The 27566-nt window shown below is 40.1% G+C and overlaps 1 protein-coding gene across 7 annotated transcripts in view; it reads right to left on the minus strand.

The window, feature by feature from the left end:
• The window catches only part of MICU1 (mitochondrial calcium uptake 1), a 217284-nt gene that overhangs the window by 82874 nt on the left and 106844 nt on the right, over nucleotides 1-27566 (minus strand). For 6 of the 7 annotated variants that reach the window (XM_073353626.2, XM_078853821.1, XM_078853824.1 and 3 more), the window contains 2 exons: nucleotides 22174-22256; nucleotides 12854-13051 (listed from right to left, as the gene is read on the minus strand). The exons of the other annotated variant lie outside the window; for it this stretch is intronic. In XM_073353626.2, the coding sequence (XP_073209727.1) occupies nucleotides 12854-13051; nucleotides 22174-22256 (281 nt within the window). The remainder of the gene's footprint in view (nucleotides 1-12853; nucleotides 13052-22173; nucleotides 22257-27566) is intronic. 7 annotated transcript variants of the gene reach the window in all.

The raw sequence follows: 27566 nt of genomic DNA on the forward strand, positions 1-27566 counted from the left end.
GTGTTGTAATTGAAATCAATATATTTGAAAATTTAGAAAATATCCAAAAACATTTAAATAAATGGTATTCTGTTATCGTTTAACAGTGTGATTAATTGCGATTACTTTTTTTAATTGCTTGACAGCCCTAATTATATTCATGTTATTAATGGGGAAATGGAGGCAATTTATGTAGCTTGCTCAAGGCCACGAGGGGTGTATATCAGTGCTACAGTTAGAACACCATTTATTACTAACACACTTTATTGCTCATTCACATTCTTTGATAGTACCTCATTTTTCTTTTGACTGTGTTCTCCTTTCTCCCTCTCCTCTATTTTTTAAATATTTCACTTCATCAGGAGGTAAAGTTAAATCTATGTTGATGACTTCATTTCCACATAACAACCATCTGTGCACCAGAATTAACACTCTTATTATTTGTATTACTGTAGTGCCTAGGAGCCTGAGTCATGGTCCAAGACCTCATTGTGCTGGTACTGTATAAAGCAATATTGTACAAATCGGACTTCAACATAGGAACACAAAAAGCAGATGTACTGCGAGATTAATCCTTGCAACTAATTATTTAATAATCAGCACATGGAGAAGAAAATGAAAATATGGAAATTAAGTGGATCTAGTGTTAAGATAGATAGATTTACACATTTCCTGCCCCTGTACCTTCAGTGTTCAGGTTTCACTTTAAGGTGTCTGAAAGTAACCGAGTCACTTCCTTATAACTCTGCAGCAATGATTATCATAGAGGGGAGAGGACAGGCAGCCTATTAACACCATCACCACCACCACTACATGCAGTCAGCCACTGCTGTTACCTGGGCCAGCATACATGAGTTTCCATCCATTTGCCAGTCATAGGTGAGCACCTGATTACTTCAAGGAGGGAAGGGGAGACGAAGGAAGGAATGGGTGAAACTGGGTAAACATATGCCAGAGTGAGTGTTTATAAATGAGAGGGAAGTGATGTAGCAAAGAAAGAGAGAGAGGAGAGATGGGCAACAGCAAGGGAAGGACATGAAAAAGGAAGCAGATTAAACTGGAGATGGAGGGAAAAGACGACAAAGCTACATAAGTATATGGACAGAAAACTAAGCAGCAGGAGAAGTGGTATACATACAGAGGGACTGGGTGGCTCATACAACTGTTGACAGGATAAAGAAACCTTTTTCTTCTTGATCACTGGTTCAGATACTGTCCTGGTCAGTAATGACCAATAGCTGTTACCATCTGATAGTTCAATGACTCACTCCATGTATATAAGAACATAAAAACGGCCATACTGGGTCAGACCAAAGTTCCATCTAGCCCAGTAGCCTGTCTTCCAACAGTGGCCAATGCCAGGTGCCCCAGAGGGAATGAACAGCACCTGTAATCATCAAGTGATCCATTCCCTGTCACCCATTCCCAGCTTCTGGCAAACAGAGGATAGGGACACGATCCCTGCTCATCCTGGCTAATAGCCATTGATGGACCTGTATTCCATAAAGTTATCTAGTTCTTTTTTGAACCCTGTTACAGTATTAGCCTTCACAACATTCTCTGGCACAGAGCTTCACAGGTTGACTGTGCACTGTGTGAAGAAATACTTCCTTTTATTCGTTTTAAACCTGCTGCCTATTAATTTCATTTGGTGACCCCTAGTTCTTGTGTTATGAAGAGTAAATAACAGGCAAATATGAGGTAGGCTCCATTCAATTCCTAGTCTGAAGATGACCATATCACAGCTAATTTACGAAAACAGTTTATACACAATTTCTTTGAAGCTACAGCCTAAGATGCAAGCTACTCGAGTAGTAAGTTACACCGCAAAACTTTTTGTCTGTGTGATGGGGTGTTCACCGCACACAAGGCTTGAAAGGGTTAAGGTGGCCTAGGAGGCCAATTAAGTCCCTGGGCTGCACCTGGAGAAGTCAGGGAGCAGAGGTTGATTAAATAAGGCTCAGCTAGCCAGGAACAGGAGGGTCCTGTATAAATCACAGAATCAGAGAACAGAGGAGGTTGCAGAAAGGTAGGCTGTAGTCACTCCCTGAGAGGAAGGAGTTGAGAGGCTGGAAGCCAGGAAGATAGGAGAAGGCTCAGGGGAAAAGCAGCAAGGAACAGGAGCACAGACCTTAGCTGCTGATTAGATGGCCCTTGAGCTGGAACCTAGAGTTGAGGGTGGGCCCGAGTTCCCCTACCAGCCAGTGGGGACATGGCACAGACCAGGCAGGGGACACTGGACTGCCTGGGATGATTCAACCTGGAAAGACTCTGGTACTCCTGGAAGGGGAAACCACATAGTGACCTGGCCAGAGGGCTGAGTCATGAAGAGGAGGCTGCGGTTCCTGGAGCAAGAGAGGTCCGCAGGTAAGAGGACGATCAGAAAGATACCTTTGGAGAGGGGGTGGGTGCAAAACCTGGCAGAACTAATCCCCAGCCTGGCCAGGGGGCGGCACCACTAGCAGTGAGTGCACCCCGTGACAGTTTGGTAAATTCAATTGGAAAAGTTACAACTGGCTTTCAAAAAACCTTTTCTCTAACTGTTTGATTTATAGATTCTTGCAGTGTTTAATAGCTTATGGAGCTCAACCAATCTGACATTGCTACACTCTTATTTCCATCACAACGGCTGGTCAATAGTCAAGAATCCAACTGAGATCAATCATCTTTTCACCCACATAAATTATAGCAGTCGGAAAACACGCTTTCATACAGTCACTAATTGTGCAGCAATCTTATTTCACTATGGTAACCATGACAGAAGATTTGTAGTAGTCTGTAGGTAGAGTTTTACAAAAAACGGACCAAATATCAGTTGCAGAATTTAAAAGGTCAGAAGGGACCACCAAATTATCCAGTTTGACCCCCTATATATCACAGGCCACCAATACCACCCAGCATCTGCACTAAATCCAAGATGCAAACTTAGACCAAAATATTATAGCCTACAGGAGACTAAATTGTTATGTGCCACAGACAGTAGGAGGGACCAAGGTGCAGCAATGCCTGAGGCCTCTGCAATGGCAGGGAATTCTTAAAGTGAGATGTATCCTGAAACTCCCAGCAAGGGTGGAAATGAATCAGCGTTCTTGTGGTGCCAGCTGTCAGTACCCAGCACAGTCCAAGGAAGTGAATGATCCTCCTAGAAAACCAACTTCTGTAAGTTCATACTTGAAGAATCCCAGTATCGCCGCTTCCAGTAATCCTAAGAATGTGCAATCTCTTGGGTTCCATGCCATTAGGCCCACATGTGGAGTCTTACAACTCATCACTGAGGGTTTATCGACAGCCAAGTGACACTTAATCAGTGCTCTTGTTCATCAACATGCTATTGATATGATCTGCATACAAGAAATCCCAGCAAGTGACCTCCAATCCATGCTGAAAAGGAAGGAAAAATCAACCCCAAGGTAACTGCCAATCTGACCTGGGGGAAAATTCATTCCTAATTCCATGTGATTAATTAGACCCTGAACATGTGAGCAAGAACCAGCCAGCTAAGCATGTGATAGAGAGAATGCTCAGTGACACCTCAGAAAACTGGCCCTCTGTTCCGTGTCCCATGTCCAGTCATGGCCATCTCTGATACTTCTGAGGAAAGAGACAAACAAACAAACAAAAAAACCACACACAGAGGATGTATTGGGGGGCGAACGACCCCTGACCCCTATAGGTGACCATCTGAAGCATGAACTTTAGGAACATAAGACACCGGATGAAATTCAATAAGGGCAAATGCAAAGTACGGCACTTAGGAAGGAACAATCAGCTACACACATGCAAAACGGGAAATGACTGCCTAGGAAGGAGTACTGTGGAAAGGGATCTGGGGGGTCATACTGGATCACAAGTTAAATATGAATCAGTGTAACCATGTTGCAAAAAAACCCGCAAACAACATTCTGGGATGCATTAGCGGGAGTATTGTAAGCAAGACACAAGAAGTAATTCTTCCACTGTACTCCACCCTGATTAGGCCTCAACTGGAGTACTGTGTCCAGTTCTGGGCGCCACATTCCAGGAAACATGTGGACAAATAGAGAAAGTCCAGGGGAGAGCAAAAAAAAAGATAAAAGGTCTAGAGAACATGACCTATGAGAGAAAGATTAAAAAAAACTGGGTTTGTTTAGTCTGGAGAAGAGAAGGGATATGAAAACAGTTTTCAAGTACATAAAAGGCTGTTACAAGGAGGAGGGAGAAAAATTGTTCTCCTTAACTTCTGAGGATAGGACAAGGAGCAATGGGCTTAAATTTCAGTTTATTCCCATTTTTTCTTGAGCCAACATTGTCCTTTAACTTAAATAGTTCTTCATCCTCTATGGTGTTTACTCTCTGGATGTATTTATACAGAGCAACCATATCCCCTCTCAGTCTTCTTTTTGAGAGACTACACAAGTAGAGTTCTTCCAGCTTCTTCTCAAAAGATAGGCCCTTCATTTCCCCTAGTCATCCTAGTAGCTCTTCTCTGCACCTGTTTCAGTTTGAATTAATCTTTCTTGATCATAGGTGATAAGAATTGTAAACAATATTTCAGATGACATTTTACAGGGTGTAATGGTGGTTATTTGTAAGACCTGGCAAAAGAATGAAGAATTCATCTGAGTCACCCTAACTTCAGGAACTGGAACCCAGCATAAGGATGTAAAGTATTTACTTCTGATTCAAGCTGGCTTCTTGTTAGCTCCAGCCAGGATATAAGGTTTGGAGTATCTTTCTGGGACAGAGGCGATACAGCAGGAGAGCCCCAAGAACAGCTGAACTTGTGGAGAAGCCGGAGGCTGAAGTTTGTTGCTGTTGCTAATAGAGTTATCAATAAAGCCAAATCCTAAAAAGGGATAATTTTAGGACTCCATGCAGTGTGTGCATGTGCTCTGTTTAGAGCAAGGTGCCAAATGCGCTTCTTACAATTTGTTTTTATTAAAAATAAGCAAAGAAAAAAAGAAAATCTACTTGAGTTCCAAGACAGGCCCTGAAAACAAGGACTGTCTTCAGGGATGCAGAGTCATCCTGCAGGCTGTTGACTTCCCCCCACAGCAACCTCTTCCCTTCAAGAGAAACAGGATTTTAGGACAATGGAAATGAGGCCTGGGGTTGTAACACCATTTTCAGAAAATCCCATTGCTTTTCACTTTGTATCTCTGTTCTCCACTACTAGACAAGGAGCCTTTGACAGGGAGCAATCCTGGCACTTGCACCAGGAGCGTCTGCTGGTCCCACATTAAGTGCAAGGCCTGGCTACCATTTCCATGTACATTTGGCAGACTAATTCTGAGCCACCAAACCTATGGAACAGACTGAGTGAGTCAAAATTGGATTCCATCCCAAATGTTAGGCCATCAGGAAATAGTGGCCAGTAAATTTTCCTAAAAATACCACACTAAAGCAAATTGGTGTTGGTATTCTCAAGCTATACTTCACCAATGTTTTGATGCTAGTAGCCACATCCCATTGCTAGTAATAAGGAGCCAGTTGGAAGAGAAATTAGACTAACTTTTAAGTCATTACTGGTACCAAGCATTTTAAGAGGGAGGGAGGAGACCTTCTGAAATATTAATAATAAAATGTTTAGTTCCTCTTTTAGAAACACCCAATAACAACAACACTGGCTGCCAGTGTCTTACCGATCTCTCTCTCCCTCTATCGCCTTACCCGTCCTCAGTGGCACCTATAAGAAAAAGCTAAGAAGCAGAAATAGTATAATGTATAATGTGAAATTGCCCTTATTTCAAATGAGTGGATCACCATCATCCAGACGGTATTATACAGGCAAAACACTGCGTATACCAACAGGACAGAGTACTTGGTTACACCACTGCTCAAGAGTAAACAGAGATGGCTCAGCTTGCTTTTTCAAAGGAGAAACATTTCAGCATTTGTCTCTTGCAGAGTGACAACAAGGGAGGAAATATCTGCATTAACTCACCATTATAATACATCATCTATCCAGTAAGAAAAAGCAACATATGGAGGGCAATCAATCAACTGCATAGTTCATACATGTTTTAATTTATGTAGTGGGAACCATAAACTACATTGCATGCCAAATTCCAATTTAAAAGACGGTAACTAAGCAGTAAGGTATAAGTGGAGAGGAAAATAAATCATGGAAGTACCCAAACCACAGGAGAGTTCTATTATGTTGTTAAAAGCTTCTGTTTTTTCCCCAGTTTAGGTTACTTTTACTCTTCACATCCATGATGGAGCAAATTGCTGAGATTTTAACAAAATTATGGGAAATATAATTAAGTTTAAAAAAGTAAGCAAAAGGAGGAAGTAGAGGACTTCACTGTTCCAGTGTTTCTTAAGTGTTGTCTTGGCATTTCTCCTGTAGAGAATGAGAAACATATTCAGGCTTTACCTGATACAATTCTATTCAGAGGGGGTTTCAGCTGAAATTTTCTCGAAACGTGTGAACATTTTGATAATATAAAAAAAACCACAACAACAGGGAAGGCTGTTAACTTAGCTAGAAAGAGTTCTTTCACCTTAGCAATCAGCAAAAGAAACTAACCATACAGTATGTTAAATACAATAGATGGTTTTCTGTAGGCTGAGCCCAAAGTAAGATAATGTCCCTTTTTGCATTTTCCTGGAAGAAAAATCTGAGCTTCCCACTGTGAGAACAGCTGCTTTACAATTTCAAATCAGTGGTTGAAACATACATAAATCTATCCCTTTAGAGAAGTAAACAGTTTTTCTTCAAACTCTATTCTGCAGTTATAGCACTCAAAACAACCTTGAGTATTACTGATAGTGATTTTTTAAACTCACTCAAAAAAAAAGGCACCAGCTGATCATATATTGGAAGCGTTCCTCAGAATTGCTTGATTTCTCCTCCTCCCCCCATCTCTTTTTAAAGCAGGCAGCAGCCATGGATAATTAGGACCATATAAGAGAGTGACCCTTAGGGATTGGTTTCTGATATTGCCATAATGTGCTAGACATTTTCTAAACAGAATAAGAAGGAACATGCCTTGCCCAAAGGAGATTACTACCTAAAGACAAAAAGTCAATGCAAGGAGAAGGGGTTCAAAAATTACTCGAGAGATCAAGGTGGTGCTTTGCAGGGCTTTGGTAATACAAGGTTAAGTTATATTACTACTTTTTGAAATAAAGACAAGTTATTCATAATTACTCTTCAAACTTATAAGTACAAGTCGGCTAGAAACTCCATCCGCTTCACTGCAGAAATGGGTCTTTAGGAAATACATGAATGTGAATAAAGTGATGAATGAACTCAGAAGAATGTTCCTCACATAGGAAATCACATGAACGAAACCACGGAGATGTGTGCGTGAGAAGCTGATGAATGAATGAACAAAGTTAACATCATTGGTGGAGTAGAGGAGGCGGTGGTGGTGGTGGTGGGGATCATAGAAGATTAGGGTTGGAAGAGACCTCAGGAGGTCGTCTAGACCAACCTCCTGCTCAAAGCAGGACCAACACTAACTAAATCATCCCAGCCAGGGCTTTGTCAAGCCAGGCCTTAAAAACCTCTAACGATGGAAATTCCACCACCTCCCTAAGTAACCCATTCCAATGCTTCACCACCCTCCAAGTGAAATAGTGTTTCCTAATATCCAACCTAGACCTCTGTAGGAGCAGGATTTTATAATTGTAATATAATAGAGGTACTAATGTATGTCTTGATTTCATTTTACCAGCTACCCTTTTTGAATAGCAGAAAGGAATGACCCTCTGGGACATTGGTAGGAATGCATCTAACAGACTGCCAGTGTCTATACTGATGTTAAGGTAGGGACAGACCAAAAGAATCCTTATGACTATGGTCACCCTTTTGTTTTAGGATAAGTTATAATGTCTACTATGGTTTCCCATATGTATTACAAATTAGGCACTCTAGTTAAATATACATTTCATTGTTTTTAAGGTCTAGTAAGTAAAAGACAGGATCTTGTATTGTATCTATGTTAAGGAGATTCAAAATAAACTGACACTGTTTGTATTCTCAAAGATCTCTGTAAAAAGACTGTTTGTGTGAATGAGGAATGTATGAATCAGGAAAAGATAAGATGTGAAGGCCATTGTTATAGCCAGATGGTCAAGGAAAAAGGAGTAAAGAGACTTAACGACACCAGAAAATCATCAGCACACATCAATAATGAAGGAAGGGCAAGTTGACGACCGTGAGGTGAAGGCTGGCACCCCTAAAGACAGGACAATTGATTAAACTGGAACCAGGACAGGATAACCGTCTCGGAGGTGTTTTGGAATGTTTTTACATTAAAAGATATGAATTAAGGAGTAACCGGTCATAAACTGACACAGCAAAATCCATAGATTTCAACAGAGAAAAAGAACTATAAGAACAGGGTGCTTTGCCATGGGATTTTGGGTTCATCTTGCCACTACTCTAGGAGCATAGGATCGTGACTGACAAAGCCTGACTCCCCTATAAGACCAATCTGGCTGGCCACAAGATTGATCCAGACTGGTATCTATAAGAACAGCAACTGGCAGGAGAGTGAGAGTGTGTGTGCGCGCGACTGAAAAGCATATGCTAACTGTTGTATTTTCAATAAATATGGCATATTTGCCTTCTCTCTTATAAAAGAGCCCGTGTGCTTTGTATAGCATAATACGTCCCCCACTGCAACTTGAGACCATTGCTCCTTGTTCTGTCATCTGCCACCACTGAGAACAGCCAAGCTCCATCCTCTTTGGAACCCCTCTTCAGGCAGTTGAAGGCTACAACCAAATCCCCCCTCACTTTTCTCTTCTGCAGACTAAACAAGCCCAGTTCCCTCAGCCTTTCCTTGTAAGTCACGTGTCCCAGCCCGAATCATTTTTGTTGCCCTCTGCTGGATTCTCTCCAATTTGTCCACATCCATCAGGAAATAATGGCCAGTAAATTTTCCTAAAAATACCACACTAAAGCAAATTGGTGTTGGTATTCTCAAGCTATACTTCACCAATGTTTTGATGCTAGTAGCCACATCCCATTGCTAGTAATAAGGAGCCAGTTGGGGGGGCCAAAACTGGACACAGTACTCCAGATGTGGCCTCACCAGTGCTGAATAGAGGGGAATAATCACTTCCCTCGATCTGCAGGCAATGCTTCTACTAATGCAGCGCAATATGCCTCCTGGGCAACAAGGGCACACTGCTGACTCATATCCAGCTTCTCATTCACTGTAATCCCCAGGTCCTTTTCTGCAGAACTGCTGCTTAGCCAGTCAGTCCCCAGCCTGTAGCAGTGCATGGGATTCTTCAAGCTTAGTGCAGGACTCTGCACTTGTCCTTGTTGAACCTCATCAGATTTCTTTTGGCCCAATCCTCCAATTTGTCTACATCACTCTGGACCCTATATCTACCCTCTAGTGTATCTACCTCTCCGCCCAGCTTAGTGTCATCTGCAAATTTGCTGAGGTGCAATCCATCCCATCATCCAGATCATGAATAAAGATGTTGAACGAAACTGGCCCCAGGACCAACCCCTGGGGCACTCCGCCTGATACCAGCTACCAACTAGACATCGAGCCATTGATCACTACCTGTTGAGCCCGATAATCTAGCCAGCTTTCTATCCATCTTATAGTCCATTCATCCAATCCATACTTTTTTAACTTGCTGGCAAGAATATTGTGGGAGACCATATCAAAAGCTTTGCTGAAGTCAAGATATATCCCATCCACTGCTTTCCCCATATCCACAGAGCCAGTTATCTAATCATAGAAGGCAATCAGGCTGGTCAAGCATGATTTGCCCTTGGTGAATCCATTCTGACTGTTCCTGATCACCTTCCTCTCCTCCAAGTGCTTCAAAATGGTTTCCTTGAGGACCTGCTCCATGATTTTTCCAGGGACTGAGGTGAGGCTGACCAGCCTGTAGTTCCCTGGGTTCTCCGTCTTTCCTTTTTAAAAGATGGGCACTATATTTGCTTTTTTCCAATTGTCCAGGACCTTCCCCAATCACCATGAATTTTCAAAGATAATGCTCTTTCAAAGATGGCCCTGCAATCACATCAGCCAATTCCCTCAGCACCCTCGGATGTATGGAAGGCATCCAGCTTTTCTAAATAGTCCTTAACCTGTTCTTTCACCACTGAGGGCTGTTCACCTCCTCCCCATAATGTGTTGCCCAGGACAGCAGTGTGGGAGCTGACCTTGTTTGTGAAGACCAAAGCAAAAAAAAGCATTGAGTACTTCAGCTTTTTCCACATCCTCTGTCACTAGATTGCCTCCCCCATTCATTAAGGGTCCCACACTTTCCCTGACCTTTTTCTTGTTGCTAACATACCTGTAGAAACCCTTCTTGTTACCCTTCACATCCTTTGCTAGCTGCAACTCCAGTTGTGTTTTGGCCTTCCTGATTACACCCCTGCATGCTCAAGCAATATTTTTATACTCCTCCCTAGTCATCTGTCCAAGTTTCCACTTCTTGTAAGCTTCCTTTTTGTGTTTAAGCTCACTGAAGATTTCACTGTTAAGCCAAGCTGGTCGCCTGCCATATTTGCTATTCTTTTTGCCCATCGGGATTGTTTGTTTCTGTGCTCTCAATAAGGCTTCTTTAAAATACAGCCAGCTTTCCTGGACTACTTTTCCTCTCATATTAGCCTCCCAAGGGATCCTGCCCATCAGTTCCCTAAGGGAGTCAAAGTCTGCTTTTCTGAAGTCCAGGGTCCGTATTTTGCTACTCTCCTTTCTTCCTTTTGTGAAGATCCTGAACTCAACCATCTCATGGTCACTGCTGCCCAGGTTGCCACCCATTTCTACTTCTCCTACCAATTCTTCCCGGTTTGTAAGCAGCAGGTCAAGAGGAGAATGGCCCGTGGTTGATTCCTCCAGTAGTTGCACCAGGAAGTTGTCCCCAACAATCTCCAGAAACTTCCTGGATTGTCTGTGCACTGCTGTATTGCTCTCCCAGCTGATTGTCAGGGTGATTGAAGTCCCCCATTAGAACCTGGGCATGTGTTCTGGAAACTTAAGTTAATTGTCTGAAGAAAGCCTCGCCTACACCTCATCCTCCTGGTCCAGTGGTCTATAGCACATGCCCACCAGGACATCATCTTCGTTGCTCTCGCTTCTAAACTTAACCCAAAGACACTCAACAGGCTTTGTCCAGTTTCGTACTGGAGCTCTGAGCAATCATACTGATCTCTTACATACAGTGCAACTCCTCCACCTTTCCTCCCCTGCCTGAACAGTTTATACCCATCCATGACAGTGCTCCATGACATGAAACAACCAAAAGCAGGTACTGGAGAGGGGCTAAGTTATGTAAGGCGTTGAGAACAGTGACAAGGGGAAGAGGGAGTTAGTGGAGGGACTATGTGGGTTAGAGAAATGGGCAAGGAAGGAATTTCAGGGACAATTTTTGCATGACGTAGAGGGGGCAATGTTGGTGTTTGGAAAACTCAGGGAATATGGTGCTGTTGCAGTCACTGAGCATGAAATAACCTTATTCGTTTATAATCCTCATTATTGTGAAACTAGTTTCACTTTTTCCACAACTCTTAATGTTTATTTTTCTTATTTCCAACTTATACACCACAGAGGAACTAAAAAATGTAGTTCGTTCTAGTCTGAAAAATGGCAGTATAAAAAATGGCATATTCCTAACTCAATCTGCTCCCTGTGTGTATTCAGAGTCACATTTGCTGACTTTAAGGATTAATTATTTGTAATGATTAATTTAATGAGAAATTGATTACTTTTTACTTCAGTTAGCAGCGAAGAAAGAACAACTCGATTTTGTTCCTTTTTGCACATTAAACAGAATTGTTTGAGTTCATTACTGGTTTAGCTAGTTACACCTGTGCCACCTTACTGGAAGTAACTGGGCTGCACAAGTTTAAGTGAGGAGATTATTTAGCCTGCAAAATAGTTCTTTCTGGCTGAAATGTAAGACACTGCACTTGGTCACTCAGAGCCCAGGTTGAGTTTGCAGGATTACTAGTCAGAAAAATAAAGATTTTACCTTTAAAGTGAGTAGATTTTATTTGGAAATTGAGAGAAAGTGACCATGGAATTCCATAATGCTATTTTTATACTTGCTTTTCTGAGTATAGCTACATTTAAAAACCAACAGGTGCTTAAACTCATATAAATGAATATGAGCATGTGTAGACTGGGAGCTTCTTAATGCTCTCATATCATACAAGAATAGGACATTCAATTAAATTAAGTGGCGGAAAAATCCAAAATTAATGCAAAGATAGCCATTCACACAATGCAAGTTAACCTGAGAAAGTTATTGGCACAAAATGTCACTGAAACCAAGAGTTTAGCAGGATTCCGAAAAGGACCAAACACTAAGGGTGTGGCTACACTCGAAACTTCAAAGCGTGGCCGCGGGATCACTCCCGCAGCAGCGCTTTGAAGTGCGAGTGTGGTCGCGCGCCAGCGCTGGGAGAGAGCTGGTGGGGGGGCGGGGGGGTGTTCACACCCCTGAGAGAGAAAGTTGCAGTGCTGTAATGTGCCAGTGTAGCCATAACCTTATATAAACAAGGCTATCCAGAGTTATAATAGCAATTTTTTAAAAAATCCAAGAGTTCTGGAAAGGACATGAGCCCTCGTGATTCAGGGCACAAATCACTCTCTAACTATTGAGGATCAGATAACCTGCCCGAGTAGAGTTTATCTCATAACTGCCTATTGCGGGATCACTTGTACCTTCTTCTGAAGCATCTGGTGTTGTCGACAAGATATTGAACCACTAATCTGATTCATTATGATAACTCCTATGTCTCAGCAGCTGCTAGAATACATTTATAGCACCAGCTCTCCCTCCTCGCCCACACCCACGCTCACCCTCATGAAGATAGCCCTCAGGTGATCACCTCAGTACACCACAATAGGGCACTCCATGACTGACGTCAGTCAGCCCCCGCCCAAAGTCAACGAATTCTCACCTCGAGCTTCAGAACATCATGCTGAAGTTTTCGCTGGAACTCTAAGAAGTTTGAGATTGTCAGCTTTCCTTTCAGATCAGATCCAAAAAAGTATGTTGTCAAGGCAGAGCTGAAGCCAGTCTTTAGAGTATTTCCTGTAGTAGAACGGTCTCTGTGACGCATTCCCATACTGGTTTGGGAGCGAATAATGCTCTGGACCTAAGCAGGAAAAAAAAAGTAGTTAGCAAGGAAAATAGCATCATAAGGAAGTACTTGTGTTGGCCAATGTATCATTGTTAACTGTGCCAACTGGTTGAAGTGTTACTCTTGACCATTTTGTCACTGTCAAGTCTGTGAAGTGGTTAGCTGTACAAAGAGGAGCTACTTTGTTACTTCAGTGCATAGGGTGGCTGGATCTTGATTTTTATTTTTTTCCCGATTCTCAGTTAAAAAAAAAAAAAAAAATCAGTTACATACATTGAAAATGTGGTTGTTACCTTCATATTTTAACCAGTCTGGTGCCCTAGCTGACACTGTCCCGCAAAAGCTACCAGCAAAAGCATTAGGGAAGCAGAGTCACTTGTAGACAATGGGGAGCTTATCTTTTCAAAAGCAGTAGGCAAGAGCCCAAGATGTATTGCATGGGATGAGGGGAAGGAACAGCTGTAAGCTTGCCTGCACCAACCAAAGAACTTGGTTTCTTGGCTGAGAGAAGTATGTCCCAACCATCAAGAAAGATGACCAGAAGGAACACTCCTGAGAAATTTGGTAGACTAGTTACAATTAAGCCAATTGAGTACTGCACTCAAAGACCGTCAAAGTTGTAAATAATGAGAACAGGGCAGTCATACAGAGCAACCTGGATTGCTAGGGTATCTGGACCCATAGAAACAAAATGTTTTAATATAGCCAAATGTGAGGTCATACATCTTGGAACAAAGAATGCATGCCATGCCTACAGAAGAGGGAAGTATTCTGGAGAGCAGCAACTCTAGAAAAGATTAAGGGTGGTAGCAGAAAAACTTTTCAGTATGGGTTCCCAATGCTGCACTGTGGCAAAAAGGCCTGCAGGAATCTTGTATGATAAACAGGGGAGTAGGAGTAGGAAAGCGATTTTATCTTCGTATACAGCATCTGATGAGACCCAATACTGGTGTCCACATTTTCAAAGGACGTTGAAAATTGGAAAGGGTAAAGAAAAGAGCCACAAAGAATTAGAGGGCTGGAAAAAATGTCTTACAGTGTGAGACTTAAAGAACTCCATCTGCTTAGCTTATAAAAAAAGTCACTTGATTATGGTGTATGAGTACCACGCCTGGGAGAAAATACTGGGTACTTAAAGGGCACTTTAATCCAGAGGAGAAAGGCATAACAAGAACCAATGGTTGGAAGTTAAAGCCAGATAAATTCAAATTAGAAAAAAGGCGCAGTTTTTTTTAAGTTATTAACTATTGGAACAAACTACCAACGAAGTGGTGGATTCTCCATCTCTTGATGTCTTTGACTATAGATTGACTAAATTCTAACACAAATTCCTGGACTCAATTCAGGGTAACTGGGTGCAATTCTTTGGCCTATGTTATACAGGTCAGATTTGATGGTCTAATGGTCCCTTCCAGCCTTAAAAACACTATGAATTTATAACAATTACAATTACTCCAGGGTCCTCATACCAATTTAAGGGGAGGTCCAGTCTATTTAGACAAAACTCACTATGTATGTATAATATTAATCAGCATAATAATAATACCCAGCTCTGATATAGCACTTTTCATCCACAGACCTCAAAGTGATGTACAAATGTCAGTATCATTCTGCCCATTTTACAGATTGGGAAGTGGAGGCACAAGGAGGAATGTGACTTGCCCAAGGTCACCAAGCAACACTGTAGCAGAACTGGGAATTGAACCCTAGTCTTCTTCGTCACAAGTCCAGTGCCCTGTTCACATTTTCTCCCCATAGATACATAAACATGTTATTAAAAGAAGATTAAAGCTGCAGTCAAGCACTCAAATTTAACCATAGTTCTGGCATTTCCTACCCATGCAACCTTAATCCTGCCCCCCTGTGCAGAAGCATTGAGATGGTCTTTAATTACATGATCATATGTTATTTTTCCCCAACAGGATAGGCAGCAGGGTTTGAACTCAGGAGCTTCAAATACAGAACACAGATCTCTTGCACTTGAACAAGCAACTAGTATCAGAAGTAGGTTGTTATCTCTGTGTGGAATAGTCCCTAGAGGTGGACAACACACACTTTCCCATGGATTAAAAAGGTGTTTCGGAGGCAGCAGGGGCTGTTGGATATACGGATCCCTAGGTCCTGATCCTAGTTCTGGAAGGAGAGTGCCATCTAATGGTTAGGGCAGTGGTTACAGAGAGGTCAGCCACATCCACAGAGTTAGCACATTCAGCCTAAAAGGCTGGGTGGCTCAGTGGTGAGACTGGGTTCTATCATATTACAGATGGGGATTCTATTCCCTGCCCTGCCTGCTATGACCTTGTTATTTGTAAAATGGGAAGGGTGAATGATAGTTGCTGACTCTTGGGATAAGAATCTGAGGCTTTGGTGAGTGCTAAGAGTTGTGAACTGTACAGAAAATGTTAACAGCGCTCAACTGAAAAGGAAACCAAGAAACACAAGGTCTTCTAGCTCCCAACCCAAATCCCCTTCCTCACCTGGGCAAAGGCTGTTCAGTGAAGGAGTCTCAATCTCTGTGAAATGCATGACACTTTACCTGAGATACACAAACAGGATTGCCAAATGCATGTGTCATACAAGATGTATAACCCCTGACACACCTACTTCCTAGCCCTTTCACCAGCCTGCCCTATGACAGCCTTCTGCTGCTGGCCCCAGCCTCTGAGTCATGAAATAACCTCAGTAGGAAGAGGGCTTCTTTGGGTTTCCCAAGAAAAAAAAGGGTAAGGGTGAGAGAGAGGCCCCAGCCATTCTCAAATTAAAACAATTTACCAGGTTTGACCATTTACTGCCTCTGAAACTCCCTTTTTTAGAAAGCAATGTCCAAGGAGTGCAAACTGCTATGATATTCAGAGTATGCCTGCATCCTCTGTCAGCCCACACCAAGGGACTCTAGTGGAGCAAACCTTAGCTTCAATAGGAAAGGGATACTTTGAAAGGAGGAAGTGAAGAGCTGTTCACCTCTCTCTCCTTGGAAGACTTCTGGAGGTTAAACACTGGCTGCACTGCTGGCAATCCCCTCTCCCTCCTCCTCATGCTGGATGGGGGATAAAAGCAGTGTGGCAGCTGCAAAAGGTTTTAAATATCGAAAGCACGTAGGACCCTTGTTATAAGTGGAGGGCACCAACTGGGAGGGAGGGGGGGAAATCAGAGATACAGGCTTAGCTGCACCTTAAAAATGAAAAGCAGTGAGGTTTCTCTCTTAAAACTTCAGTTGCCCCAACAGATTTGCTATGCTCCCCACAGCCTAAATGCGTCCTCCAAATTACGGACATTTTGATGTACTTACAATACAAGAAAAGTCATTTAAAACAATTTGAAAAGAAAAATGTATAACAAAAAAAGAATGAAATCGGAATGAGGATTCACATTTTTAATACACTAAAATGTAAACCGAAGCATTTTGCCTTTAATATCATTGAACATAGTCACCTCATTTTCCATTTGTCAAAACTGCCAACATTAATAGGCGTTTTGCATACAGATATAGGTGATGGTCTGTAAGTAATTATGTATGAAGCTATGTAATTTATGATTGGTTTGGAACACACTGCCTCTGAATCTCTAAGGACTTTTTCCTGCAGAGGCTAGTGTTCAGCTCATGGCAGACTGTTACACAGGAAGTAGTGCATTCATGGAGATAATCATTTATATCCGGGTTGATCAAACTTACTGGCCCTCGGAGCCACATGACAATCTTCAAAAGTTCGAGAGCTGGGGCACATCTGCTGGGAGCCAGGGGTTGGGGCTTCAGCCCTGCTCCTGCTGCAGCCCTGAGCCCTGGCAGGTGTTCCCCGCAAGACTGAAGCTCCAAGGCCCCTCATCCCCGCTGGGCAGAAGCCCCGAGACCTCCCCTCCTCGCTGGGCAGAAGCCCCTATTGCACCACCCTGCTGCAAGGCAGAGGTTCTGAAGTCCCTCTTCTCCCCCCAAAGACTGATAGGTGGAAAATGGGAGGACATGGGGGGCTCTGCGAGCCACAATTTAATGGTAAAAGACTCGCATGTGGCTCGTGAGCCACAGTTTGGCCATCCCAATTTATACGATAGCAGTGTTTGCAGGCCCCAGTAAGGATCATGGTACTTTTGTTTGTCTCCATCTAAAATAAATCATACAGTCCAAAAGTACATGCATGGTTTATGTGTATGGAAGTATAAATATTTCCACCTTGAACCAAGTCTAGTTTGTTAAATTTTAGTACTAGGAAGTATTTTATCTTAATTTCTCTTGTAACCATTTTTGCCTTTAATGGGTTATGTTTGTATTCCTTGAATCCTATCTCCTTGTAGTTAAATAAACTTGTTTTATTCTTTAATGAAAACTAAACCAGTGTTGTGAACTGTATGGGTAACTCTATTTAGGGTGGCAAACTGTTAAATACTGATCCTTTGAGAAGAGGCCAGGAGAGGCTGGACAGTGCAGAACACTCATTTTGGGAGAAAATCCAGTATTGGGTATGTGCTAGGATCACCCTGCAAGTGGTAACCAAGGGTGCTTTAAGATAGAGTGTGGCTGGTGTTTGCTGACAGACTACTGGAATCAGAGTTGCTGAACCAGGATTATGGCTATACACAAACACTCAGGGAGCGACCTACATGCTGGTGGGCTGTTTGTGAGCAGCCCAGTTGGGGGCTACAGCAGTAAAGCATCATGAGGCACCCAAAGATGCAGAGCAAGGGTGACAACACCTCATTGGTCTGAAATACCCAAAAGGGCATATGATATTCCAGGATGTATTTGCATAAATTCTTGAAAAATACACATATCCCTACCAAAGGAACCACAGTTTGTTTAGTTTGTTTTTGGGGGGGTTATTTGCAAAGTATATCCAATCATTTATACTGATATCTGAAACGAGCTGAATCTAGGAATGTTCTTTGGATATTCACTAGAGTCAGCGTTCTTGTTCTTAAATAGCTGTAGCCATTTAGATATTCTTGACCTCTTCCCACTTTCCACATACAGCTCCTTTCAACTGCTGTCTGGAAAGCTGTGGATTTAAGTTTTGGGGAGATTATAGTCTTCATCAAACTATACTGGTGATGTATACAACCTTTATTCCTTTGTATATACATGGAAGCATGTAAAAAGCTTAGCATAAATAGATATTCATATCCTTAACAGCTTGTATATGTCCTCTTAATGCACTTGAAACCTCCCTTTGCATATCATGTGGACTGGGATTACTTAAAAGAATTCAGCACTTTCATCTTCAAAGTATTTTATAAATTTTGATCCTCAGAACACTTATTTTACATAAAACCCCCAAAATAAAAAAAAGCCTTGATTTCTGTTAAATACGGTCTTAGCTTCAGCCTTTTTTTGGCAATCCATTATCTATTTTCTTTTTTTCCTTAAGGTACTGTAAATTCATTTATCAACATTCAACAATGACTGATTTTAGCTGGATGTAAAAATTCTTAAACTTACTTTGATTACTAAATGTAGTGTAAGAAGCTTTTTGGAATGGTTAAATATGGTCAAATGACTATGAAGTGGTATATTCAGGAACTATATGAATGGTAGGAAATAGAATGTATCTGATACGTATGGGCTGATGGAAAATGAGGGAGCTCAACACTTCTGAAAACCAGGCCAGTGGTATTTAGGGATACAATAGCGTAATAGCAAAAATAACGAGGACTCCTCCTTATTTTTGCCGATACAGACTAACATGGCTACCACTATGAAACCTGTCACCATTCAAGTAGCGTAATAGTATGTTCTCACAATGTTGGTACCCCCTTGTCTCTAGTCACAGCACTGCACAAGAACTAGTCTCTGGAGCCTTCTACTGGCTTCTAGCCTTCCCTGCCCTGCAAAGGCCTTTCCCAGCATTTGTCTTCTCCCAGCTCACCTCCAGCCAAGTCACATGAAAGTCTAAAGCCCTTCCGAGGTAGCACAAACAAATCCAAATCAAAGTCCAAACAAATCGTTAAATTAATCCCCCTTCTGCCCTTCTCTTGTTGGCCCTACCTTAGGGATTCCCCTGAAGGAACCTAACCAGCTCCAGTAGCGTTCTTCCTCCTGTGTTTCCTGTCTGTCAAACCTTATCTCAGGGTTCTCTACACCAGAGACACCTGTCTCCCTAACTGAGCTCCCTCAGTCTACTTATAAGAACTAGTTCCACCTTCTTTGGCCAGGAGGTAATTAATCATCCCCCAGGTGCAGAGCATGACTAATTGGAATTATTAACCTTGCTTGATAGGGCTCAGCCCCCCTATCACCTATTGCAAGTGATGAATGGGGCCATAACTTGGGTAATAATTCTGAATTCAGATTTCCACTCCGGAAGAGATGGATTGATGCAATAGTCTTGTAGTTTCATTTTACAAGCAATTACCTCAATCCATACTATTTGGGAATTATACACACTATTATGTGCATAACTGTAACAAATGAACAAGATGGAGGAAGTAAAGCATGTTACACAGCTCTTCCTTTGAAGTAAACAATAGCAGTGATACTATATCCATAAGTGATATGGGGCAGAATGGATCCCAAATATTTCCTTACTCTGAGAAAACAAAGTAAATTAAAACAAAAACTCGCCTGTTCTGGCCCTAGTTTTCAATGAATAATACATATCATCATCATCATATCTTGTAACAGTCTCTCTAAAATTAATCAATATATGGTAAAAATTTGTGACTAGATTATTCAGAGATACCTTTGTGTTCTCAGATATCCATGGACATTCTCAATTGGAGTACCATTTCACGAGCATACATATTTTCCAATTGTTCTCCATTAAAGAGACTCAAAGGTACAGTCACTTAGTCTGACACTAAATCCTGTGTTTCCACACACAACTGGTAGTTTCTGCTTTTTATTGTTATGAAATACTGACCGATGGTGTGTAGAGCTATAATGTGTAGAGTTATAAAAGTATGGTAAAAATTACAGACTGCTCATACAATGCTTTTCTATATCTCCTTTAGAGGTGTTTGCTAAACTAATTTTTATTATGCCCCTCCATAGTTCAGGGTTGGCTAAATATTGTACAGGAAAAAATGACATGACTCCTAATTGTCACAGTGAAGGACTATTTGTTATATGCAGTATTTTACAGAACAATAGATTAATGTGTTTTGGAACCAAATACTAAAAAGAAGAAACAAGTTAATCTTAGAAAGTGAAACTGAAAGATAACCTTCAATTGTTACTTTGCTTTATATAACATTGCTTTGGAAGTTAAACTATTAGGAAGTGTAAGATGAACAGGAGTACTTGTGGCACCTTAGAGACTAAAATTTATTTTGAGCATAAGCTTTCGTGGGCTACAGCCCACTGCATCGGATGCATAGAATGGAACATATAGTAAGAAGATATATATACACATACATATAGAGAACATGAAAAGGTGGAGAAAGAGGCTAATTAATTAAGATGAGCTATTATCAACAGGAGAAAAAAACTTTTGCAGTGATAATCAAGATGGCCCATTTAGACAGTTGACAAGGGGGTGTGAGGATACTTCACATGGGGAAACAGATTCAATATGTGTAATGACCCAGGCACTCCCAGTCTCTATTCAAACCCAAGTTAATGGTATCTAGTTTGCATATTAATTCAAGTTCAGCAGTTTCTCCTTGCAGTCTGTTTTTGAAGCTTTTCTGTTGCAAAATTGCCACCCTTAAATCTTTTAAAGTGGCCAGAGAGGTTGAAGTGTTCTCCTACCGGTTTTTGAATGTTATGATTCCTGATGTCAGATTTGTGTCCATTTATTCTTTTGCATAGAGAGTGTAAGATATTACTCTTACTGATTTTGTTTGCTTTTCTTAATATACCTAGGCAGGAAAAGGATCAAAGGCACTGTACTTCCCGTGGAGAAGACATATTATTCATCCAGGAATTCAGCAGAAAATGCCAGAATGTCTGCAACGTCCATAAGAGCTTAAAATGTTATGCCTCTTGTTTAAAACGTGTGGAGTTCGAGGGGAGAGGACTTGGATGAACATTAGATCTTAACCTAGTTTTTCGATAAGAGATGCAGACAGGCACTGAGACGCTATGAGGAGAACATAAACATACTGCTGAAATAGGATATGGTTGATATTTGTTTAAGAGAGTCAATGTTCAGAACACTGGCCACATCACTAGTTTGCACTCTGTGTATCTAATTATACTTTTGAATATTTGGTTGTGTCCTCTTGTTCTGGAGGAAAATGAAACATTTGAAATACAACCCAATATATAATAAATAATAACCGATGCATCATGTTGGTACAAATGGATAATGGAGACAAATGTAGAGTAACCTTTTTTTCTTCTTCCTCTGAATCTATTCCCTTGTTTTGTACTGTGCCTCATCATTCAACTAGCTAATTACCTCCTTCTCTTTGTGAATGCATTCACCTTTCTTTTTCATCAGTCTTACAACTCTGGAGGTTTTCTATCATTTGGCAATTAAGGATGTTTTTTGAGTTTCAGAGCTCTTAAGCCTGTTTTCCACATAAATTCTGGTCCAAGAAAAAAACAACACATCCCTAATCTGAAAGAGAGCGAACATGTGTACCTACACATAGCAGAAATCAGATCTGTTTTGACTCACCCTACCTCCAATGGATGATATCATCACCTGAAAAGTCAAACTGTGTAAATCAAATATGATTGGGGATGGGATGTTACTTTGATTGGGGAAAATTAACATAGGAAAGTAAATTCAAAGTAGTCAAGCAAAATTACTAAAGTAGCTCTAAGCAAATGCATAAAGTCTTATGTTTCAGACACATTAAGCACAGTTATTCAATATTATGACAAAACAATAGCTTTGTAATAAAAATATGAGCAGGCAAGGTCAGAATCCCTAACAGCAGTTACACTAGCACAGCAATTCATTTCTTTTGTTTGTGGAGCTAGGGTTGTCCATGAGACCTTCTCAAGACTCAAGTCAGAGAATAATGATGGTGGCTTTGCAGATTATTAGGCACGTAATTCTCCTGGTTTAATTAAAGGTTCCCTACTGGAAGCTGGAGTGAAAAGGGTGTGCTGTTGTGCATAGAAAGAGCATCTATGAACTATCACCTATGTGCCAATACCTACTGGTAGCAAACCATCATAATTATGTTGTATAGTAAGCATTACAATTAAGTCTTAGGTTGTATATCTTTAAGAAGTCAACCTCCCAGAAATTTACCTGTTCAAACTCCTCCATGTCCACTTCACCATCACCATTCAAATCAAACATCTTGAAGGCAATTTCAAAATTCCTCTGGGGAGCTACATAAGAAGAAACATAATTAAAATGAAAAATATTGACCAGTAAACAATATTTATTTGAATTAAGAAAGCAGCAGAAATTAGATTAGAAAGGAAGATTTGCTGCCAGCTCATCAAAAATGTATTGTTGTACCCAAAAGCAGTTTTGTTTAATTCTTATAACGTACATCTATCATAAATGTATGTAATTTTCTACTTCACTCCCAGAAGCTTTTTGTAGTTCATTCATTCAATGTTTTCCTATCCTTAGAAAGGCTCCTAATCTTAGCCTCCACTCCTCTTGCTAAGAGCTCTGTAGGACTCCCTACGGATATGTCTACACTGGAGGAAAAGATGCTTTTAAAAATTTGAGTTAATTAAACCCTTTTCCTTTCAAGTGAGGACTGAGAAAGCTTACTCCAGTTCTCTAAACAGTACTCCAGCAACATTACAGAGACATCAATATCTGATATTCCTAATATATAAAATCCAATAGAAATAAATTTGGAATAGGTGTTCAGGCCATCTCAATACATCATAGAGAAGCAAATGGGTACAATTATTTTTGTTTTTGCAGATCTACTTTAACATTTTGTGGAGTGGCAAACGTGTCTGAGACATACGGCATGGAACTGGAAGTCTGGCAACCAATTCTATTACAGACTCTGCCTTTGGCTCACTGTGTGACTTTAAGCAAGTCACTTAACCATCTCTGCCTCAGATAGCCCAGCTGTAAAATGGAGATGCTACATCTGTAAAAGTATAATGTACTGACAGTTTTGGGGATAGAAGTCTTCAAATGTAAAATATAGCAACATCAGCCTTAGTGCAAAGTATCCCATAAAATCCCACTAATGAGCCTCAGCCCTAATGTGGGCAGACCATCAAATAATGTGCATACTTCAGTTTCCAGACATAAATTAAATCCTGCAAGCTCTGTGGCTGAGACTTGGTGCAATTTTTGTACTTATTTGGATTACACTATTTTCTTTATTGTAAGTGTTCCTAAATCCAATACGACTGAAAATTTTGCTAATTAGGGCTGTTGATTAATCACAGTTAACTCAAAAAAATTAATCACACTTTTAAACAATAATAGAATACTAACTGAAATTTATTAAAATATTTTTGGATGTTTTTCCTACATTTTCAAATATATTGATTTCAATTACAACACAGAATATAAAGTGTACAGTATTCACTTGATATTATTTTTTATTACAAATAGTTGCACTATAAAAATGATAAACAAAAGAAATAGTATTTTTCAATTCACCTAATACAAGAACTGTAGTGCAATCTCTTTATCATGAAAGTTGAACTTAAATATAGAATTATGTACAAAAAAACCTGCATTCAAAAATAATGTAAAACTTTAGAGCCGACAAGTCCATGCAGTCCTACTTCTTGTTCAGCCAGTCACTCAGACAAACAAGTTTGTTTACATTTGCAGGAAATAATGCTTCCCTCTTCTTGTTTACAGTGTCACCTGAAAGTGAGAATAGGCATTCACATGGCATTGTTGTAGCCAGCATCATAAGATATTTACTTGTCAGATGCGCTAAAGATTCATATCTCCTTTCATGTTTCAACCACCATTCCAGAGGAAATGCATCCATGCTGATGACGGGTTCTGCTCTATAATGATCCAAAGCAATATGGACCAATGCATGTTCATTTTCATTATCTGAGTCAGATGCCACCAGCAAAAGGTTGATTTTCTTTTTTTGGTGGTTCGGGTACTGTAGTTTCCACACTGGAATGTTGCTCTTTTAAGACTTCTGAAAGCATGCTCCACACCTCGTCCCTCTCAGATTTTGGAAGACACTTCAGATTCTTAAACCTTGGGTCAAAGCTATCTTTAGAAATCTCACATTGGTACCTTCTTTGCGTTTTGTCAAATCTTCAGTGAAAGTGTTCATAAAATGAATATATGCTTGGTCATCATCCGAGACTGCTATAACATGACACAGATGGCTGAATGTGGGTAAAACAAAGCTGGGGACATACAATTCTCTCCAAGGAGTTCAGTCACAAATTTAATTAACACATTTTTTTAACTAGCATCATCAGCATGGAAGCATATCCTCTGGAATGGTGGCCGAAGCATGAAAGGGCATAAGAATGTTTAGCATATCTGGCACATAAATACCTTGCAAGGTTGGCTACCAAAGTGCCATACAAATGCCTGTTCTCAGTTTCTGGTGACATGGCAAATAAGAAGAGGGCAGCATTATTGCCTGTAAATGTAAACAAACTTGTTTGTCTTAGCGATTGGCTGAACAAGAAGTAGAACTGAGTGGACTTGTAGGCTCTGAAGTTTTACTTTCTTTTGTTTGAGTGCAGTTATGTAACAAAAAAAAAATCCACATTTGCAAATTGCACTTTCACAACAAAGAGATTGCACTACAGTACTTGTATGAGATGAATTGAAAAATACTATTTTTTGTTTATCATTTTTACAGTGCAAATATCTGCAATAAAAATAATATACACTGGTTTCAGTTACAACACAGAAAACAATGTATGTGAAAATATAGAAAAACATCAAAATATTTAATACATTTCAATTGGTAGTCTATTGTTTAACAGTGCGATTCAAACTGCAATTAATTTTTGAGTTAATTGTGAGTTAACTGCGATTAATCGACAGACCTAATATACTCAATTTAAACGATCAACAACTATACAAGAGGTGGAATTAAAATAATACAGTAGTAGACAGTTAAAAAAGTAACTGAGTACCCTCCATTACCAGACACCACTACATAAAAAGCTAAATCAGAAATGAGTGAAAACCAATGGAAAGAGGGGGATTTTAAAAAGGTTCTTTGGCTTTTTTATTTTAATTTAAACGCAAACTGGTAGAAGCTATATTTAAGCAGGGCATTCATTTAACTCTTTTCCTGTGTTGTACCTGGTGTCTTTTCTATAGTTGTGAAGCAAGCATTATTTACTGAAGCTTGCAAACTTGTCTCAAGTGCTTTTGAATGGGGAATTCTTGTCAATTCCAATATGTTGGCTATTCACACGCATGGAACAAATAAACACTACATAGCAAAAGTGTTATATGCCTGTAATGCAATAAATGCCTGATATGCCAAATTGTTGACTGAGCAGTCTGAATCATGTCCCTTTCAGACCTGTAGGGAAGAGTACGATCTTCAAGTAGTTTTCTTTTCTGTGATGTTTCACATTTATGTAACTTCACCAGTTAAGAGGGGAAAAGCTTTACTACTTGCTACTCCTTTGACAGCCCTGAAGCATCCCATTTTTCTGTATGACTTTCAGTGTGGTATACAAGCCGCTCAAGGCTTCAATATCAGTTTTGCAGTTTAATAACTCTACAAGTGACTCTAGTAAGGAACTAGAGAGTGTTTTATTAGAAATTATTTCCAGAAAAAAAGACTAAATTTGTAGCTTAATATTTGAATAGCTACTCCCCACCTCCATCCCTCTGCCCCAAAGTGAAAAAATGCAAGTTAAAAGGGCACAATAAGTAAAGTTTATAAAATATTTGAGGTTTATAATCAGTCTCCAAAATACAAGATCCTTCAACACAAAGAATGTCACAACCAAAAAAGAGCTGTTTTAAATCTCAACCCTATAGCACACTTTTTCTTTTTGCTATCTTTGGGTTCAAAAACATTAAAAAACATCTTACCTTTCTCCCCACCTACCCCCAACAATGATTAATAAAGTTTTATATTTTTTAAAAAGCCTGAGAATCAGCATGCTAATTTTTCCCTATGACTCAGCATGCTGGCTTCTTGGCCAAACTTCCAATCTTTTTTGCGTGAGGGTGTTTGAGCGAGGACATTATCTCCAGGAACAAATCAGGGCCACATAAAAGTTCACCCTCATAAGACAGCCCTTAGAGGATGAGCAATGGCATCTAGATGATTAAACAGTTTCAATGATATCAGGGAAGAAACAGATTATAGACCTTTATATAATTGGGAGCCAAGGGACAGCATGTTATGTCTGAAAACGGAATAACAAAAAACCTGACAATTATCTCTGGAAGGATTAGATTTTTATTTCAGTGTACTCACATAAACTGACGAAAAATATTTCCATCATCAAAATTTACAAATAGGCAACGTAAAAAAAAAAAAAGAAAGCTGCTAGAGAACTGAGTAGAGTTTGATTTAAGGGCATATACTTCATATATTTTGACATGTGGTGTTGACAATGTGTTTTCATGGTTATAAAGCTTTAACTTTTTGAATCTCAATGTCTGCTGTCACTAAATTATTGTCTACCCTGTCCAACAATTTCCTGCAACTGTGAACATTTAAATGAAAATAGAAAAAAGCTTAAAAATAAATCAATATTATCTGTCAAAAGTATAACAAAATAAAAATCAAATTCTGTCAAGCCTACTTCTAATAAGGCCGAAATGTATTCTTGATGCATTTACTGTCTGGGGGGGGAAAGCAAGGGAAATAGGTGCTATATAGTACTGGAGTGAAGAATGTAATTTAATAAACAATTACAAAAGAAATGACTGCAAAGCTAAACTCTGATCAAAACACTAATGAGGAATCAGACTTCTCAAGAGTGCATGAAATAGATTATCATAACATTAGAACATTTAGTAGAAAGTTGTCTTCAGGAAGGATTAATTCAAGAAGAGAAGCACAGAACAGTTAAGATTCTTCTCTAGTAATAAAAATATGAGCCAGGCCTTAATAGCAGGATTCTACAGCTTAAAGCAAGGAAATTCACTGGTTTGAATAGGATAAGCTGCATATGTTCAAGACAGAGCTGTGTTAACACTGCACAATATGTATTCATTTTCAATGAGCACTCCTGCCAGTGAGGTGATATGCTGGTAAACCAGGTGCCAACTGTTGCCAAAGCTGTAGGTGTCAGCTAAGCACCGATATATTCAGAGCTGGAAACCAGACCAACTCACCTATATGTTAATATTATTTAAGATAGGTGTTAGTCTTGTAAAGATGCATTTAGTGTTTAGACTCTATAAAATGCATGTAAGTTGGTGCGTGCATCAATTGTATTTGTAATGTTGAGTCCCATGCTATAAGGTAATATGTAAGTTTCTTTACAATTGTAAAAATGCCTGCTCTGAACTTCTGAATCTAGGCAAGAAATTTGGTTCCTCATCCATCATGAAGGACTATCAAGGCTAAAAACTTTGTTGATTGCCCCATCCACCCAAGAAGAAGTTACATGCAGGAGCCGTTGTCACATCGATTTGAACTCTAGGGGAAGAGCATATAAAGATGATCACAAGAAAAAATAATTCTCTCTTTGCTGTTTGGATTCTCTCAAGAGCTTGAGCTAAGAAACAAAAACAGAGATTCC

This window comes from Lepidochelys kempii, chromosome 7 (assembly GCF_965140285.1).
Source record: "Lepidochelys kempii isolate rLepKem1 chromosome 7, rLepKem1.hap1, whole genome shotgun sequence".
Taxonomy (NCBI): domain Eukaryota; kingdom Metazoa; phylum Chordata; order Testudines; family Cheloniidae; genus Lepidochelys; species Lepidochelys kempii.